The 19,384-nt window shown below is 38.7% G+C and overlaps 1 protein-coding gene across 1 annotated transcript in view; it reads left to right on the plus strand.

Annotated features, from left to right (window-relative positions):
• The window catches only part of LOC124554920 (tyrosine-protein phosphatase 69D), a 407,323-nt gene that overhangs the window by 35,733 nt on the left and 352,206 nt on the right, over nucleotides 1-19,384 (plus strand). Inside the window, exon 4 of the mRNA XM_047128610.1 lies at nucleotides 12,495-12,630. Coding sequence (XP_046984566.1) covers nucleotides 12,495-12,630 — 136 coding nt within the window. The remainder of the gene's footprint in view (nucleotides 1-12,494; nucleotides 12,631-19,384) is intronic.

Here is a 19,384-nt window from a genome sequence, read left to right on the forward strand (position 1 = left end):
GCTTCATGTACTACACTACCTCAGAAGCTGTTGGTCCATTTAATAATAGTAGTATTGTAAAATGCCATTCAGTGTCTGTTTTCCAGTGCATGCTCAGCTAAAGCTGAGGTTTCCGGGTAGCATAGGTGGTAACACCTTTCATGTTCTGTGCGATACAGTTCAATAATGTGGACAGTCTGACCAACATAAAACTACCAACACCCACACATTGTTTTGTATATTCTACGTGTTCTGAGGCCTACATCAACATTCACAGGCTTCAATAGTTGCCAGATCTTTACTGGAGGCCTGAAGATGTTTCTTCAGGGGCTGTCTAATTATCCCTGTTATTGAGCCACAGAACAGTAAAAACGCAGTCTTCTTTTTGTCTCCTTCAGAGGTCTTAAATGAAACAGCTCACAAAATTTGTCTGTTGTTGTAACTGTTTTCCTTGAAAACTTTACACAAGTGGCTCAGTTCCCTCAACAGCTTTTCTGCATCTGAGATGGTATTTTGTATATTCCAAGTGTTCTGAGCACTACATCAACCTTCACATGTTTCATTAATTGCCGGATCTTTGCTGAAGACTGTGTCAATTTTATGTTTCTTCAGGAGCGGGTTAATCTTCCCAACTATTGAACACAAAACAATAAAAATCCAGCCTTCCTTGTGTCTTCTCCTGCTTTTGCAGTTTAGATGAAACTACTTGTGAAGTTTATCTGTTGTTGTAAAGTTTTCGTAAGTGGCTCAGTTCCCTTGGCAGGTTTTCGGCATCTGAGATGGTTTCAGCTTGATGACCCAAGGTCCTCGGAACAGACTGTTTGGTGCTGGCTGGTGATTGTTGGTGGCGTGCAGATACCGATGCGTGTGGATGGGCTTACGGTAAATTCTGTGACCGAGACACCCATTGGGTTTTTGGCAGATACGAATGTCCAGGAATGGCAAGGAACCCTCCTTCTCTTCTTACGTCATGAACTTTATGTGGTTGTAGATGTTGTCGTGTTCCAGGAACTCTTTGAGCTTTTCGTGTCCATGAGACCATATGATGAAGTTATTGTTGACATAGCGAAAATAATAATAATAATAATAATAATAATAATAATTCCCGTGGAGGAATACCAATATTGACTTACTCATTTGTAGTAGTGAAATGGAGTAACACATACCTAGAAGCACTCAATACACTTACACGATCACAATGCCACAAATATAGAATACATCACATACATTCAGCAACTGAAAGATTCTCATTAACCAGAAAGGAAGGAGGAAGGGGATTTATCGACATAAAAAACCTACATTATGGACAGGTAGACAATTTAAGAAAATTCTTTATAGAACGAGCAGAAACTAGCAAAATACACAAGGCAATCACTCATATAAATACATCGGCTACACCACTGCAATTTCATAACCACATCTACAACCCTTTAGATCACATAACATCAACAGATACAAAGAAAGTAAATTGGAAAAAGAAAACACTACATGGCAAGCACCCGTATCATCTAACACAGCCACACATCGATCAAGACGCATCCAACACACGGCTAAGAAAAGGCAATATATACAGTGAGACGGAAGGATTCATGATTGCAATACAGGATCAAACAATAAACACCAGATATTGCAGCAAGCATATTATTAAAGATCCCAATACCACAACAGGTAAATGCAGACTTTGCATACAACAAATAGAAACAATAGATCACGTCACAAGTGGATGTACAATACTAGCAAATACAGAATACCCCAGAAGACATGACAATGTAGCAATAATAATACATCAACAGCTTGCCTTACAACATAAACTTATAAAACAACATGTTCCCACATACGAGTATGCACCACAAAATGTACTGGAGAACAATGAATACAAATTATACTGGAACAGAACCATTATAACAGATAAAACAACACCACATAACAAACCTGACATCATACTCACCAATAAAAAGAAGAAATTAACACAACTAATCGAAATATCCATACCCAATACAACAAATATACAAAAGAAAACAGGAGAAAAAATTGGAAAATACATCCAACTGGCTGAGGAAGTCAAGGACATGTGGCATCAGGATAAAGTTGACATTATACCAATTATACTATCAACTACAGGAGTCATACCACACAATATCCACCAGTACATCAATGCAATACAGCTACATCCAAACTTACATATACAACTACAGAAATCTGTAATTATTGACACATGTTCAATTACCCGAAAGTTCCTAAATGCAATGTAACATATACCGTACAGTTAAAAGGAAGTCACGCTTGATCAAGGTCCACGTCACTTTCCATTTTCAACCAGACATAACGTCTGAGAAAGAAAAGAATAATAATAATAATAATAATAATAATAATAATAATAATAATAATAATAATAATAATAATAATAATAATTCCCGTGGAGGTCCGGGAAAAGAATAAGCCTCCGGTATGTTCTGCCAGTCGTAAAAGGCGACGAAAAGAACAAACCACTAATAGGGCTAACCCCCCTTTTAGTGTGATTAGTTTCTTCAGGACAGAACTAAAGAAGCCTCGGACAAGCGCCGTCATGATCGGGGACGACGCATGAACCCTATGCCCGCCCACAGTGGTAACGACACTGCTAGCCAACTGGAAAATGATTCAAATCCAAATAGAGGTGTTTTGCAGGATATGCTTCCTGCAACCACCCTAGAAGGAAAACAAAGACAGAGGATGAGATGGTCAGATGAAGTTAATCGACACCTCATGTTCTGTTACTACCAAGCAACAAACCTAGGAACCAACACAACTGGATACAGATCACAAGTATACACAACATTTATTACCAGATACCCAAAATTAAAATTTTTAACAGAACAACGACTAGCTGGTCAGATCTGTGTAATAATAAAAAATAACAGGATACCCCAGTCAGAATTAGAAAACATCAAACAACAAGTACAACAAATACTGGAACAAAATAATGTGCAATCAGAAGAAGAAGAAAATACAGTAATGGACTCAAACATCCCAGAGCAAACAAACAAAGAACAACACGCATCAATTAAACAGTCAGAGGAAAACGAAATCTTAATACAGCCACCAGAACAAGCACAAATAGAACACGAAGTGACACACATGTTAGATATAGAAGAAAAATTTCAGTTGACATATATAGAATACAAAGACACAAATACAGACTTTAGACCGTTCTTGCATAGACCGCCAAATAACCCACAAGTCGAAACAACAATAAAAACTATCAACACAATCATACACAACAAAATAAATGAAAACACAATTATGGAAGAGTTACAACTACTGGTATATATAGGAGCACTCACTACACTAAATATACACACTAGGCAGAGATCAGAACCAACCAACACACAGAAGAAACCCACAAAACCAGCATGGCAACACAGGCTACAGATCAAAATAGAAAAACTGAGAAAAGACATCGGACAGCTAACACAATTTATAAGAAATGAAATCTCAGAAAAAAACAAAAAAGGTGAGGTAAAATCTCACAACAAGAAGCGACAGAGCAATTAGACGAAAAGAAGCAGAAATTACAAGCATTCGCCAAACGACTCAGAAGATACAAAAAAAGTGAAAATAGAAGGAAACAAAACCAATCATTCAACACAAACCAAAAGAAATTTTACCAGACAATAGATAACACACACATTGAAATAAACAATCCACCAAACATAACAGACATGGAACACTTCTGGAGCAACATATGGTCAAACCCGGTACAACATAACAGGCATGCACGGTGGATACAAGCAGAAACAGATACGTACGAGATGATACCACAAATGCCTGAAGTGATAATTTTGCAACATGAAGTCACCCAAGCAATTAATTCTACTCACAATTGGAAAGCCCCTGGAAAAGATAAAATAGCAAAATTCTGGCTAAAGAAATTCACCTCAACACATTCACATCTAACTAAATTATTTAACAATTACATTGCAGAACCACCATACACAATCCCTGATACACTTACACAAGGAATAACTTATCTGAAACCTAAAGATCAAGCAGACCCAGCTAAATATCGCCCCATAACATGCCTACCAACAATATACAAAATATTAACTTCAGTCATTACACAGAAATTAATGACACATACAACACAGAACAAAATTATAAATGAAGAACAAAAAGGCTGTTGCAATGGAGCACGAGGATGTAAAGAGCAACTGATAATAGATGCAGAGATGACATATCAAGCTAAAACTAAACACAGGTCGCTACACTATGCATACATTGATTACCAAAAAGCTTTTGATAGTGTACCCCACTCATGGTTACTACAAATATTGGAAATATACAAAGTAGATCCTAAATTGATACAGTTCCTAAACATAGTAATGAAAACTTGGAAAACCACACTTAATATCCAAACAAATTCAAATAATATCACATCACAGCCAATACAGATTAAGCGTGGAACATACCAAGGAGACTCATTAAGTCCTTTCTGGTTCTGCCTTGCTCTGAACCCACCATCCAACATGCCAAATAATACAAATTATGGATATAATATTACTGGAACATACCAACACAAAATCAAAATCACACATTTGCTATACATGGATGATCTAAAACTACTGGCAGCAACAAATCAAGAACTCAGCCAATTACTAAAGATAACAGAAGTATTCAGCAATGATATGAATATGGCTTTTGGAACAGACAAATGTAAGAAAAATAGCATAGTCAAGGGAAAACACACTAAACAAGAAGATTACATATTGGATAACCACAGCGACTGCATAGAAGCGATGGAAAAACAGATGCCTATAAATATCTAGGATACAGACAAAAAATAGGAATAGATAATACAAATATTAAAAAAGAACTAAAAGAAAAATATAGACGAAGATTAACAAAAATACTGAAAACAGAATTGACAGCAAGAAACAAGACAAAAGCTATAAATACTTATGCTATACCAATATTGACCTACTCATTTGGAGTAGTGAAATGGAGTAACACATACCTAGAAGCACTCAATACACTTACACGATCACAATGCCACAAATATAAAATACATCACATACATTCAGCAACTGAAAGATTCACAGTAAGCAGAAAGGAAGGAGGAAGGGGGTTTATCGACATAAAAAACCTACATTATGGATAGGTAGAAAATTTAAGAAAATTCTTTATAGAACGAGCAGAAACTAGCAAAATACACAAAGCAATCACTCATATAAATACATCGGCTACACCACTGCAATTTCATAACCACATCTACAACCCTTTAGATCACATAACATCAACAGATACGAAGAAAGTAAATTGGAAAAAGAAAACACTACATGGAAAGCACCCGTATCATCTAACACAGCCACACATCGATCAAGACGCATCCAACACATGGCTAAGAAAAGGCAATATATACAGTGAGACGGAAGGATTCATGATTGCAATACAGGATCAAACAATAAACACCAGATATTACAGCAAGCATATTATTAAAGATCCCAATACCACAACAGATAAATGCAGACTTTGCAAACAACAAATAGAAACAGTAGATCACATCACAAGTGGATGTACAATACTAGCAAATACAGAATACCCCAGAAGACATGACAATGTAGCAAAAATAATACATCAACAGCTTGCCTTATAACATAAACTTATAAAACAACATGTTCCCACATACAAGTATGCACCACAAAATGTACTGGAGAACAATGAATACAAATTATACTGGAACATAACCATTATAACAGATAAAACAACACCACATAACAAACCTGACATCATACTCACCAATAAAAAGAAGAAATTAACACAACTAATCGAAATATCCATACCCAATACAACACATATACAAAAGAAAACAGGAGAAAAAATTGGAAAATACATCCAACTGGCTGAGGAAGTCAAGGACATGTGGCATCAGGATAAAGTTGACATTATACCAATTATACTATCAACTACAGGAGTCATACCACACAATATCCACCAGTACATCAATGCAATACAGCTACATCCAAACTTATATATACTACTACAGAAATCTGTAATTATTGACACTTGTTCAATTACCCGAAAGTTCCTAAATACAATGTAACATATACCGTACAGTTAAAAGGAAGTCACGCTTGATCAAGGTCCACGTCACCTTCCATTTTTAACCAGACATAACGTCTGAGACAAGAAAGAAATAATAATAATAACTAGGCTTTGCAGGAGCTGTGTCCAAGGCAATGTCCTCAAAATGCTCCACAAAGATGTTCATGACAAGTGGAGCTAATGGTCCCCTATCACAAAGCTGTCCGTCAGGTTGAAATACTCTCCACCACTTAAAAAACGTGATGATGTCAGTGTATGTTTAAAAAATCCTCAATGGTGTCGTCAAAGAGGTAGGTCAGCAGTTTTATAGAGTCTGTGATGGGCACACATGTGAATTAGGGATCTACATCAAAACTAACCAAAATATTCCCTTCACAGAGACATAGATGTTTAATGTGATTGATGAAATCTGCCATATTCTGTATAAGGTGCGCACAACATCCAGCTTGCATCGACAGGAGACTGGCCAAATGCGATGGGTGGGCCATTGGCTCCAATTGTAGCAAACCTATTAATGGTGAGCATTTTGAGGACATCATCAAGGACATGGCTCCTGCAAAGCTTCGTTGTTTTTATCGCTACACCAACTATACCTTTGTCATGTGGCCTCATTGACATGAAAAGATCAGAGTTCCTGGAACACATCAGCATCATCCATAGCCACATTAAGTTCAGAATGGAAGTAGAGAATGACAGTTCCTGGACATTCTTCTCTGCCAAAAACCAAATGGGGACCTCGGTCACAGTGTTGACCGCAAGCCCACTCACATGTATCGGTATCTGCATGCCTCCTCTACCACCACTCAGCACAGAAATGGTTTGTTCTGAGGACCTTGGTACATCAAGCTGAAATTACCTCAGATGCAAAAAGCCTGTTGAGGGAACTGAGCCATTTATGTAAAGTTTTCACGGGACATTTACAACAACAGAAACATTTTGCAAGCTGTTTCATTTAAGCTGCAAAAGCAGAAGACTGCTGAAGGAGACACAAAGAAGATGGCATTTTTGTTATTTTGTGGCTCAATAACAAGGGAGATTAGCCAGCTCCTGAAGAAAGAAGATCAATACAGTCTTCAGGCCCCCAGCAAACGTCTGGCAAATAATGAAGCCTGTGAAGGTGATGTAGGGCTCAGAACACATAGAAAATAATGTGTGGTTATGGGCAGTTTTATGTTGATATGACTGTCCACACTATTGAACAGCATCACATAGAATGTGAAAGGTATTTCCACCTACGCTGTCCCAAAAATTCAGCTGTAGGGTAGTATGCACTGGAAAACAACACTGAATTGCATTTGATGATCCTTCTATTATTAAATGGGCCAAAAGCTTCTGGGATATCATAATACATGAAGCAGTAGAGATCAAAATATCGGACAACACCCTCAATAAAGACAGTGGTTTGCAGCTGAGTAAGGCTTGGGATCCTATGATTGGGGACTTGAAGCTAGTGCGGTGGTCACTTCACGAAAACATTGCCATATATGGGGTGTGAATTAGCCCAGTGATGTCACTGGTGCCGATGCGGCTATATAAGCACGGCACTGGAATTCAGATGACTGTTAACCACTTGACAAAGGCAGAGGAGATCTCTGCCGTAAGCTCATGGACAGTTAACCATTTGACGTGGATTGAAACCCGAGAATATTTTATTCATAGTGTCATCGTCATTGTAGTCATCGTCATCTCAAGTCCGAAGGCTCATTGAATGTAGCTCTCTGTGTCTGTCTATTTTGTGTAATCCTCTTCATCTCTGCATAGGTACTGCAGTGCAACCTATGTCCATTTGAATGTGTTTACTGTGGTCAAGCCTTGGCTGCCTTCTACCAATTCAACCTTCCCCCCCCCCCACCCCCCACACCCCTCCCCCCACACGCACACATGCTCGCATGTGCACCTACACACACACACACACACACACACACACACACACACTCTCTCTCTCTCTCTCTCTCTCTCTCTCTCTCTCTCTCTCTCTCTCTCTCTCCCTCCCTCCCTCTCCCCTCCCCTCCCCTCCCCTCGCCACATTACCAAATTGACATTTCCTTGATTTCCTTCTTTTGGGTAAGTTGTGCCATATACTTTTTTTTCTCTCCAGTCTAATTCAATACCTCTTCATTAGTTATCCTATATATCCAGCTCATCTTAAGCATTCTGTTGTAGCTCTACATATCAGAAGCTGCTAGTTTCTTCTTATCTCTACCATTTTATCGGCCATTTTTCATTTTTCTATAAGGCCGATCTTCAGGCAAATACCTTAAGAAAGTTCATCCTACCACTTAACATTATTTTAGTTAGTAACAATGTTTTTCTTCAGATGCACATTTCTTACTGTTCCCAGTCCGCATTTTATTTCTACTGTGCTTCAAACAAGAACAGATATTTACCTGTATCCTCAACAGAACTCGTGTACTACTTATAGTGCCTTATTTCCTAATCGAATTCTCTCTGTGTTGCGTGATTTGATTACATTCCATTACTGTCATTATTTTTGTTGATGTTCATCATATAAACTCCTTTCAAGGCACTATCTACGAAGTTCTACTGTTCAAAATGCTTTACTATCTCTGATAAAATTACAAATCATCAGCAAACCTCAAAGTTTTTCTTCTACCTGAACTTGAATTTACACATTGAATAAAACTGCAGAAAGGCTACAACTGTACCTCACTCATTTCTCAACTATTGCTTTCGTTTCATGTTCTTCAACTCTTACACATACAGTGTTGTTTCTGTACAGGATGTAGATAACCTTTCACTCCCAATATTTTATCTCTGCTACCTCCCAAGTTTGGGAGCACATATCCTAGTCAACATAGTCAAAAGATACCACTAAATCTACAAGTGCTATTAATATAAGCTTGCCGTTTCTATATTTTAAGGTAAGACATCAGATCACCACTACCTCGAGTGTTTCGTCATTTGACCTGACACCAAACTGATCTAATGATCTCCACCAGGTCGATTCTTCCTGGTCTTCTGTAAACAATTCATGTCAGCATTTTGCAACCACGGCTGATTAAACTGACGTTTTGTTATTCCCACATGGCATCACCTGCCTTTTTTGGAAATTGAATTATGAAATAGTATCAGACTTCAATCAAAACATAATGTGGAATACTTGGGCCTTGTATGTTCTTCCAAGGGTATCGGTAAGTCTGAGAGAATATTGTTTGTTTCATGGGCCTTACTTCAACGTAGATCATACATATTTCTGTGCTCTGTCAAATTATTTTTGCAGTATATCATTTCCCATCTCATCGTCACCTACCACCTCTTCCCTTTCCATATCATCATCTTCAAGGTCATTTCTTTTTTAATAGCCCTTCTGTATATTCTTATCACCTTCCACCCATCCTATCTTTGCCTAGTGCTGGCTTGTCATCTCAGCTCTTGATATTCATGCTGCTGCTTCTCTTTTCTCCAGCAGTTTCTGTAGTTCATGTACAGGTAGTAAGTATTAGCAATGATTAAATTGTTTTCAGTACAAAATTCTACCAGACAGCTTCCACTGTCATCCCCCCCCCCCCCCCCCTCCCATCCCTCCCATCCCTCCCTGGTGTTTATCTTGGCTATGATAATGTATTCACTGTCTGTTCACAGGAGTCAGCCACATTCCTGTTTTCTTATTAGACCTGCATTACACATGTTTGAATTTGTATTTTAATTCTTTACTCACCTGACCAGAAGTCTTAGTCATCCAGCCACTACACTTCCCTTATTCACATTACAACTAACTTAAACCCATCTATTTATTTTTATAAATTTTCTAACATACCTACCAAATTAAGGAATCTAACATTCCATTCAGATCTATAAAATGCCAGTTTGTTTTTTCTGACCGCATCATCCTGAGCAGTCCCCACGCCTGGCGATCCAATTTAGGGACAATTTTACCTCCAAAGTATTTTATCCAAGAGGATGCCATCTTAAACCATACAAGAACTGCATTCCCTCAGAAAACATAACAGCTGTAGTTTTCTTTCAGATGTCCGCAGTACCAAACTAACGAGCATATGTGTCAAGGCCATGTCAGTTAATTATCCAGACTGTTGGTCCTATAACTAGTGAAAATGCTGCTGTCCATCTTCAGAAACCATGTTTTAGTCTTGTCTTTCCACAGATTCCTACAGAATGTGGTTTCACAGATGTATGGTATTTCTGTCTGGATTGTTAAAGAATGCTGGCCATTCCACTGCGGCAAGTTTGTAGTAGTAGTAATGATATAATAATGATGGTGAGAACAACAACAACAACAACAACAACAAGTTTCTCACGATGTTTCAATAGGATGAGAAGTGAGCAGGGCATGGGCCACTGTTTTTTTTGTGTTGATTTGAGAGAGAATATTTTACACGTGCAGTCAGCAGTAGGCAAATGATGGAACATTTATGGATAGTTGGCTACTGAAACTTCATGTTATTAAAAGTGAAACTGCGAGGTCATCCTTAGAAAATGAGTGAAGCTCAAATTTGTGAAGAGAAACACTGTGTAAAAATTGCAGATTCAGCAGAATATTTCACCTAAAAATATTCTATACAGCTCGATGGTTTGATACATGGTGCCACACAGAGAAAAAATTGCCAGTTTCTGACATTTTCAAAATTATGTAAATCTTAATATTAGCAAGATAGTATTGTCATTGCTCAAAGAAAAAAGGATATGGTTGTGAGACGATGTTGTGTGTTTTAAAGACTACCAAGGGCTGCTTTCATGGCATCACCACTGTGGCTACTAAAAGAACATATTGGATACCAACTTTTTTTAAATATATTATGTGCAAAGCCTTTGCCACTGTGAGGATGGGCCATAGTGATTTCTTGATGCAAAGTTTGCATCAGCTTCCAGACACCTCTGCATTCCTCAGAAATCCCACACTAAAGCTCAGTACAGTATTTTAAATCTATTGGGCAATCCTAAAACCTTTCGTCTGATAGTGCATATAGCATTTTCTAGTTAAAAAATTCATTTTGTAACCTTACCAGTGCGTTCTGTAATGTTCACAAATATTTAATAGAAAATACAAAGACTAATGGGACATTGTAAATGTATAATTATACACTTATAGGAAAAAAAAAGAGAGAGACCATGAAGGAATTACCCGAGTAAGATGGAGAGCAGTAGATGTGATGTACATGTACATAAGAACAAATAATTACAATTTCAGAAAAATTGGACAGTTTATTGAAGAGAAGGTGGTTCACAAATTGAGCAAGTCAATAACACATTGGTCAACTCGTGACCCATATGCAAGCAGTTATTCATCGTGGCATTGATTGATAGAGCTGTTGAAGTCCTCTTGAGGATATCATGCCAAATTTTGTCCAGTTGGTGTGTTTGATCATAAAAATCCCGAGCTGGTTGGAGGGCTGTGCCCATAATGCTCTAAACGTTCTCCGTTGGAATAAGATCCAGTGAGCTTGCTGGCCCATCACTGGCTGGGGCATCTCCAGACTGGTCTTCACTGCCCGTCATGTATCAGTTCAAAGTGGGACTCATCATTGAAAACGATTCTACCCAGTCAATGAAATTACAGACCAAAGACATGTCTGGAGACACCCCCAGACAGACAGTTTGTGATAACCTGACTGTCACCTACAATATATCTCAACACCCAGGAGTGATAGTGTGGGGGTGGTATTTCTTTTTATAGCAGGACCCCTTTGGTTGTCATCCAGGGCACTCTTACAAAACAGTGGTACCTCCATGATATTCTATGCCCCGTTTTGTTACTCTTCATGGAAAGCCGTCCTGGGCTCACATTTCACCAAGATGATGCCCGCCTGCACACAGCAAGAGTTTCTACTGCTTGTCTTCATGCTTGGCAAATCCTACGTTGACCAGCAAGGTTGCTGGATCTCTAACTTAATTGATAATAGTTGGAGTATTATAAGCAGGGTCCTCCAACTGGCTTGGGATTTTGGTCATCTGATGTGCCAATTGGACAGCATTTGGTATGATATCCATCAGGAGGATATCCAGCAGCTCTGTCAATCAATGCCAAGCTGAATAACTGCTTGTATAAGGGACCAATATGTTACTTTCTGACTTGCTGAATTTGTGAACTCTTTCTCTCGCACAAGCATCCAATTCTTCTGAAATTGTAATTACTTGTTGTTCTGTACATATACATCACATCTACCAATTTCTGTCCCATTTGGATAATTCCTTCATGGTGCATGGTTTTTTTATTACAAAACTTTCTATTTAATAACTTAAAAACAGTAAAATGTCACTTACCATGTTTTACACCAGAGTCTTTCAGCTACCAGCAAAGTGAAAAGAAATGAAAGACATCACTGAGACCTGAACTGGGGGAAAAATTCATTTTTGTTATTTCTGTGTCATGTTTACTGTGAATACTCAACAGTTTGCTGCAATTTTGTAGGTGATGGTATTGTTCCTTACTAATTCTTTCACTTTTATGATTCCAGTGCCCGTTGTAGTTTTTCCTGGAGGATCAGGACGTATTAATGTGACTAGTTCAGGGAATGTATCGTGCATTTTCTGTGGCTATCCTATGACCGATTTCAGATGGTTCAGAATGGATGAAACATCATATGCTGAAATGTGAGTTGTTGCTCTTTCATTTACAGAAGTTTATCAGTTTTGTGTGTAGAAAGTTATATTTCTGATATAGGGCAACTATGTACAAACCTATTGAGTACAAATAAGAGAGATGATAGAATGATCTTAACATAATACTGTCGAGAGAGCAAAGCAGAGGCTGGAAACATGTAGCAGTGTAACACCATGATGAATATCATGTAAGAGGAAATAAAATTCCTGTATCTCTTATTACATGCAGAGTGTCAGTCATTTAAAAAAAAAAAAAAAAGGTAAGTCCAGAGAAGTTTTCAAGCAGGTATCATTCTAATTAGAAGAGTTTTTTTTTCAATCGGTAGTAACTTTAGACTGTGGTGGATCCACCGGTGATGCCAGTGGAATATGGCCGGAGTACTGGATGGTAAACTGGTCACGCGCACCAGAATTAGAGGTGAGTGATTTTAGGTAATGGGAAAGAATTTCCAGCAATAGATACCCTTCAAATTACTCTAGTCATATAGATTTCAAATAGTAGTGTATGGTGTATACTTAACTATAACGACATCCGCATCAGCAACTTTGAATGTCCATATTACTCTGCTGCTGGTGTTAACACTCACTCTTATTGGTAACATTTTCTTTGTGTTTCACATTTTAGAAAGACTTTTCTTTGCGGTGGAATGAACCATTGAATGAAACTTGTGGTAAGGAAATTCTAGAACCCTCAGCTTTTACAGAGAACATTTTTAGTTGTGTTGCACTTTGAACTACACATGTTTAGCCTTTGATTTCCTATCTAAAAATATTAATTTTGAGCTCTTAACTTCTGTTCATTTTTCCAAAGTAGTTGTGGTAACCTCGATATTAGTATTATATTTTGTGATATTAATGCAGTTTAGTAGGCTTGGAATCTTGATGTGAAGACAGTAGTGCCTCTTTCAGTTAAAAAAAATCACTGCTTCCAGGTTGCTATAGATTATTCATTTTTCCTTGTATGCCATAATATTTAAGACTCTATTAAGTTATAGTACAGTTACACGTATGCAGGCACAATGACTAAGAGTGCTGACAGTCCGTTTTAACATATAAATTTCCTTAATGTAACTGTTTTAAAGTGTAGCTGCCCCCTGCCCCTTCCCTCCATAAGCTGTGCTTCCAGTGAACTTAATTCACAGGCTTCCTCTCAAATTATATAGATATCATTTGAGCTGCTTTGCATAATGACTCATTCGGCCATGAGAAACAGTACATGTAGATTCGCGATGTTGGAAGTCCCAGCAACCACTGTCAAAGTTAATGTTGAATCAACAACAGCAGCAAAAGTTATGACAAAAGATCTTGCTGAGAAAATTCTGATGCTACATAAATTCACTAAGTGGATCGAACAAAGGCTTCTGTTCGGTCACTTGTTGACCAGTCCGGTGTGGCAGTAGAAGACAGCAGGAAAAAAGCTGGCATTTTAAATTTCACATTTAAATAATCATCGTCACAGGAGAATCGTACAGACGTTCCATCGTTTGACCATTGCACAGACTCCATTATGGAGGGGAAGGCATAGAAAAAGGTATCCCTGAAGTTGAGAAGCAGCTGAAGGAGTCAAAAACAAGTAAGTCACCAGGTCTGGACAGAATCCCAATTTGGTTTTACAGAGTACTCTTCACCATTGGCTCCTTACTTAGTTTGCATTTATCACAAGTCTTACACCCAGCACAAAGTTCCAAGCAACTAGAAAAAAGTGCAGGTGAATCTAGTGCATATGAAGGGCAAATGTGAATGGACCTGCAGAATTACAGGCAAGTAAGTATCCTTGCTGTCAGTTTACTGCATAATTCTTGAGAATATTCCAAATTAGAAAATAATACAAGGGTTGGAACTTTAATAGTGGCAACTATTTATTTACAGCTCGTACAAAATAGATACGTGTTTCAAAGTTTTACTGACCTTCAAAGTAGTCACCAGCATAGTGTATATCCTGTTGCCAGCGATGTGGAAGTCGTAGGATACTCTTAGCAGTGTTAGTTGTGTTGACAGTTGGAGTGGTGCAGTCTATTGCTCGACGAATTTGTAGCAGTTCTGAAGCGAATACCATAAAGTGTTTCCTTCAGTTTAGAAATCGAGTTGAACTCACGAGGGCTTAAGTCAGGGGAGTGCAATAGGTGGTATAGCACTTAGCAGCCCCAACAGTCAAGCAAATCAGTAACAGCTTGCACTGGACATGCTTGAACATTGTCTTGCAAAATGATTTTCAGGTCCTGCAGAAAGTGTCATCACTTCTGTCTCTATGCTGTTCAGTTTTGGAACACAACCTATAACCTGCTTAGAGACGGAAGTGATGACACTTTCTGCAGGACCTGACCATTGTTTTGCAGGACAATGCTCATGCACGTACAGTGCAAGCTGTTACTGATTTGTTTGACTGATGGGGCTGCTAAGTGCCATACCGCCTACTGCACTCCCCTGACTTAAGCCCTCGTGAGTTCAGCTCGATTTCTAAACTGAGGGAAACACTTCTCGGCATTCGCTTCAGAACTGCTACAAATTTTTTGGGCCACAGACAGCACTGCTCGTTCTGTCAACACAACTGGCACTGCTAAGAGTATCCTAAGACTTCCACATTGCTGGCAACGGGTTCTACACAATGCTGGTGACTACTTTGAAGGTCAGTAAAACTTTGAACATGTATCTATTTTGTAAAAGCTGTAAATAAATAGTTACCACTATTAAAGTTCCAATCCTCGTGAACTTCCTTTAGACAGAAAAGCTTCTGTCAGCTGGTAGTTCATATCTGTAGATTTCCGGAAAGCATTTGACACTGCAGGATGTTAACGAAGGTCTGAGCATATGGTATAGGTTCTCAGATATGTGAATGGTTCGAAGACTTCTTAATTAATACAACCCAGTATGTTGCCCTGGATGGCAAGTACCCTAGGGAAGTGTAGCAGGACTGTTGTTGTTCTCTATAAACAATATGACAGATGGGTTGTGGTGGGCAACTATTTCCTGATGACACTTACCTGTTCAGTACAGCATCATCATTGCATAACTTTAGGAGGCTGCAGCATGACTTAGACAGAAATTCTATTTCGTGTGATGAATGGAGAACAGTGTTAGTTGTTACAGATGAGTAGGAAAAACAATTCTCTAATGTTTTAATATAAAATTAGTGGTGTGATGCTTCGCATGGTCACATCGATTAAATATCTAGGAGAAATGTTTCAAAGCTATATGAGATGGAACAAGCACAAAGGACAGTAACAGGGAAGGTGATTGATATATTGGGAGAATTTTAGGAAAGTGAAGCTCATCTATAAAGGAGAATGTGTATAAAATCTTTGCATAACCCATTCTACACTGGACTCGCATTCGGGAGGATGACGGTTCAATCCCATGTCCGGCCATCCTGATTTAGGTTTTCCGTGATTTCCCTAAATCGCTCCAGGCAAATGCCGGGATGGTTCCTTTGAAAGGGCACGGCCGACTTCCTTCCCCGCCCTTCCTTAATTTGATGAGACCGATGACTTCACTGTCTAGTCCCCTCCCCCCCAAAACAGTCCAATCCATAACCCATTCTTGAGTACTGCTCCATGTTTGGGCTTCCCATCAGGTTGGATTAAAGGAAGTCATGAAAGGCATTCAGAGATATGAGAATAGGTTTGGTACTGGTAGGATCGATTTCAGCACACAAGTATTACAGAAATGAAACTTCCTGGCAGATTAAAACTGTGTGCCAGACTGAGACTCAAACTCGGGAACTTTGCCTTTCGCAGGCAAGTGCTCTACCATCTGAGCTACCCAAGCACAACTCACACCTTGTCCTCACAGCTTTACTTCTGCCAGTATCTCATCTCCTACCTTCCAAACTTCACAGAAGCTCTCCTGCAAACCTTGCAGAACTAGCACTCCTGGAAGAAAGGATACATATGTCTCCGCAATATCCTTTCTTCCAGGAGTGCTAGTTCTGCAAGGTTCGCAGGAGAGCTTCTGTGAAGTTTGGAAGGTAGGAGACGAGATACTGGCAGAAGTAAAGCTGTGAGGATGGGGTGTGAGTCGTGCTTGGGTTGATCAGATGGTAGAGCATTTGCCGCGAAAGGCAAAAGTCCTGAGTTCAAGTCTCGGTCTGGTACACGCTTTCAATCTGCCAGGAAGTTTCATATCAGCACACACTTTGCTGCAGAATGAAAATATCAGTACGGAAATGCTCTGTAAACTCAAATGGGAATCCCTGGAGGGAACATGACATTCTTTCAAGAAACACTATTTAGAGAGCCGGCATTTGCAACTGACTGCAGAACAGTTATACTGCCACCAACATAAATATCCCACAAGGATCACAGAGACAAAATAAGAGGATCAATTTCAGCACACAAGTATTACGGAAATGAAACTTCCTGGCAGATTAAAACTGTGTGCCAGACTGAGACTCGAACTCATATGGAGGCATATGGCTGGTCATTTTTCCCTTGCCCCATTTGCAAGTGGAAGAGGAAAGGGAATGACTAACAGTGCTACAAGGTCCCTCCACCATGCACTGTTGTATGTGGTGTTCAAAAAGTTTCTCCGCAGTGCCATATGATTGTTAGCTGCGCGTGCTATATGATTGTTTGCCTGCCTGGGTTACTTCCCTTCAAGTGGACTCTCTCAACATTCCACTGTTTCGTTTATCTCTGCCTGCATCAGTAGCATCGTTGGTGTGTGTCATTACATGTTGACGTGAATATTTAAGTTTAGTTCCTTTGTTAGTTTGTTTTGTTTTTGTCACTGTTAAAATGCTAACTATCAAAGAACATGCGTTTTTAGTTGAACAAGTGTTCAAAGCTGGAGGTAAATACACAGTTTCAGTTCATCAAACATTTAATCCAGTTTTCCCGGAAACAACACTCCCACATCGCGATACTGTGCGAGATTTGATTAACAAATTTCAAATTACGGGTTCAGTGACAGATGCACCAAGAAGTGGTCGTCCTATCGTTTTGTCTGAGGATAAACTACTCAATATTTTCGATAAAATGTCCACGAATCCAAACAAGTCAGTAAGGAAACTGACCCAGGAAATTGATGTTAGTGTCGGAACGGCCCACACAGCTGTAAGGAAAAAATTAAAACTTTTCCCATAAAATGTGACAGCCGTGCAAGAACTGAAAAATACTGATCATGGCAAGGGACTGCATTATTGTCAATGGTTCAGAAATTTCATTCAACAAAATGGAAGGGATATTCTTAATGAAACATTTTTCCACTGATGAGTAGTAGTTTCGTTTATCCGGGTACATGAACTCGAAAAATTCTCGAATGTGGAGTACTGTAAATCCATTGTGTATTCGTGAGGGACCACTTCATTCTGTGAAAACAGGAGTTTGGATTGCAATTTCTAGATGTCGAATTGTGGGTCCCATATTTTTCAATGAAACAATAAATGCACAACAATACTGCAGTGATATTCTGTACCCATTCATAGGAGAACTTGTGTTACATGAAATAATGAATGATTATTGTCTGCAAGATGGTGCAAGCGCACATACAGCTCACATTTCAATGCCACTGCTTGCTGATGTTTTTTGTGATCCCATAATTTCACAGGGACTTTGGCCTCCATGATTGCCTGACCTAACACCACCTGCCTTTTTCTTCTGGGGTGCAGTGAAATTAACTGTCTATAAAAACCGTTCAAAATCCATCGATTAATTGAAAACTGCAATATCCACTTTCACTGCTTCTGTTACAGAAGAAATGTTACAGCTTGTGTTTGGAAACATGATTAGAAGAATTGAATTGTGTATTCAACAACAGGGGGGACATTTTCAACATTTAATGTGAAAATCTGTAAGTAGAAATGAATATTCAATAAATTAATAACTTATATTTCACTGAGTTTCATTTTTGGTATATCCACTGCAGCATACGGCACACGCGGTTAACAATCATACAGCACTGCAGAGAGACTTTTTGAACACTCCATATATTCTTTGCAAAGTATGTACACAGATCTAGATGTTCATACTACATTAAGAGTTTGTGTTTCATGATTTGATACGAATTGTAAAATTATGGTGTGTCTGAATGGCTGGCAAATGTTTACTTTCAGAAGGCAACAGTCCACAACTGCCACTCGATACATAACATAATAAGCCTACCAGTAACGTCTATATTTATATTCATAAACCACTTTGAAGTGCATGGCAGAGGGTATCTCCTATTGTTCCAGTTACTGGGCTTTCTTCCCATTCCATTCACATATGGAGCACTGGAAGAATCTACATCTATATGTATACTCTTCAAATCACACTTAAGTGTCTGGCAGAGGGTTCATCGAACCACATACACAATAATTCTCTATTATTCCAATCTCAAGCAGTGCACAAAAAAATGAACACCTATATCTTTCTGTGCCAGCTCTGATTTCCCTTATTTTATTATGATGATTGTTTCTCCCCACATAGGTCAATGTCAACAAAATATTTCCATATTTGGAGGAGAAAGTTGGTGATTGAAATTTCATGACAAGATTCTGCCGCAATGAAAAATGCTTCCGTTTTAATGGTTTCCACCCAAAATCCTGCATCATGTCAGTGACACTCTCTCCCCTATTTCGCGATAATACAAAATGTGCTGCTTTTCTTTGAACTTTCTTGATATACTATGTTAATCCTATCAGGTAAGGATCCCAGACCACACAGCAGTACTCCAAAAGAGAATAGACAAGTAGAGTGTAGGCAGTCTCTTTAGTACATCTGTTATATTTTCTAAGTATTCAGCCATTAAAAGTCAGTCTGTGGTTTGT

The sequence above is a fragment of the Schistocerca americana genome, chromosome X (genome assembly GCF_021461395.2).
Source record: "Schistocerca americana isolate TAMUIC-IGC-003095 chromosome X, iqSchAmer2.1, whole genome shotgun sequence".
Lineage (NCBI taxonomy): Eukaryota > Metazoa > Arthropoda > Insecta > Orthoptera > Acrididae > Schistocerca > Schistocerca americana.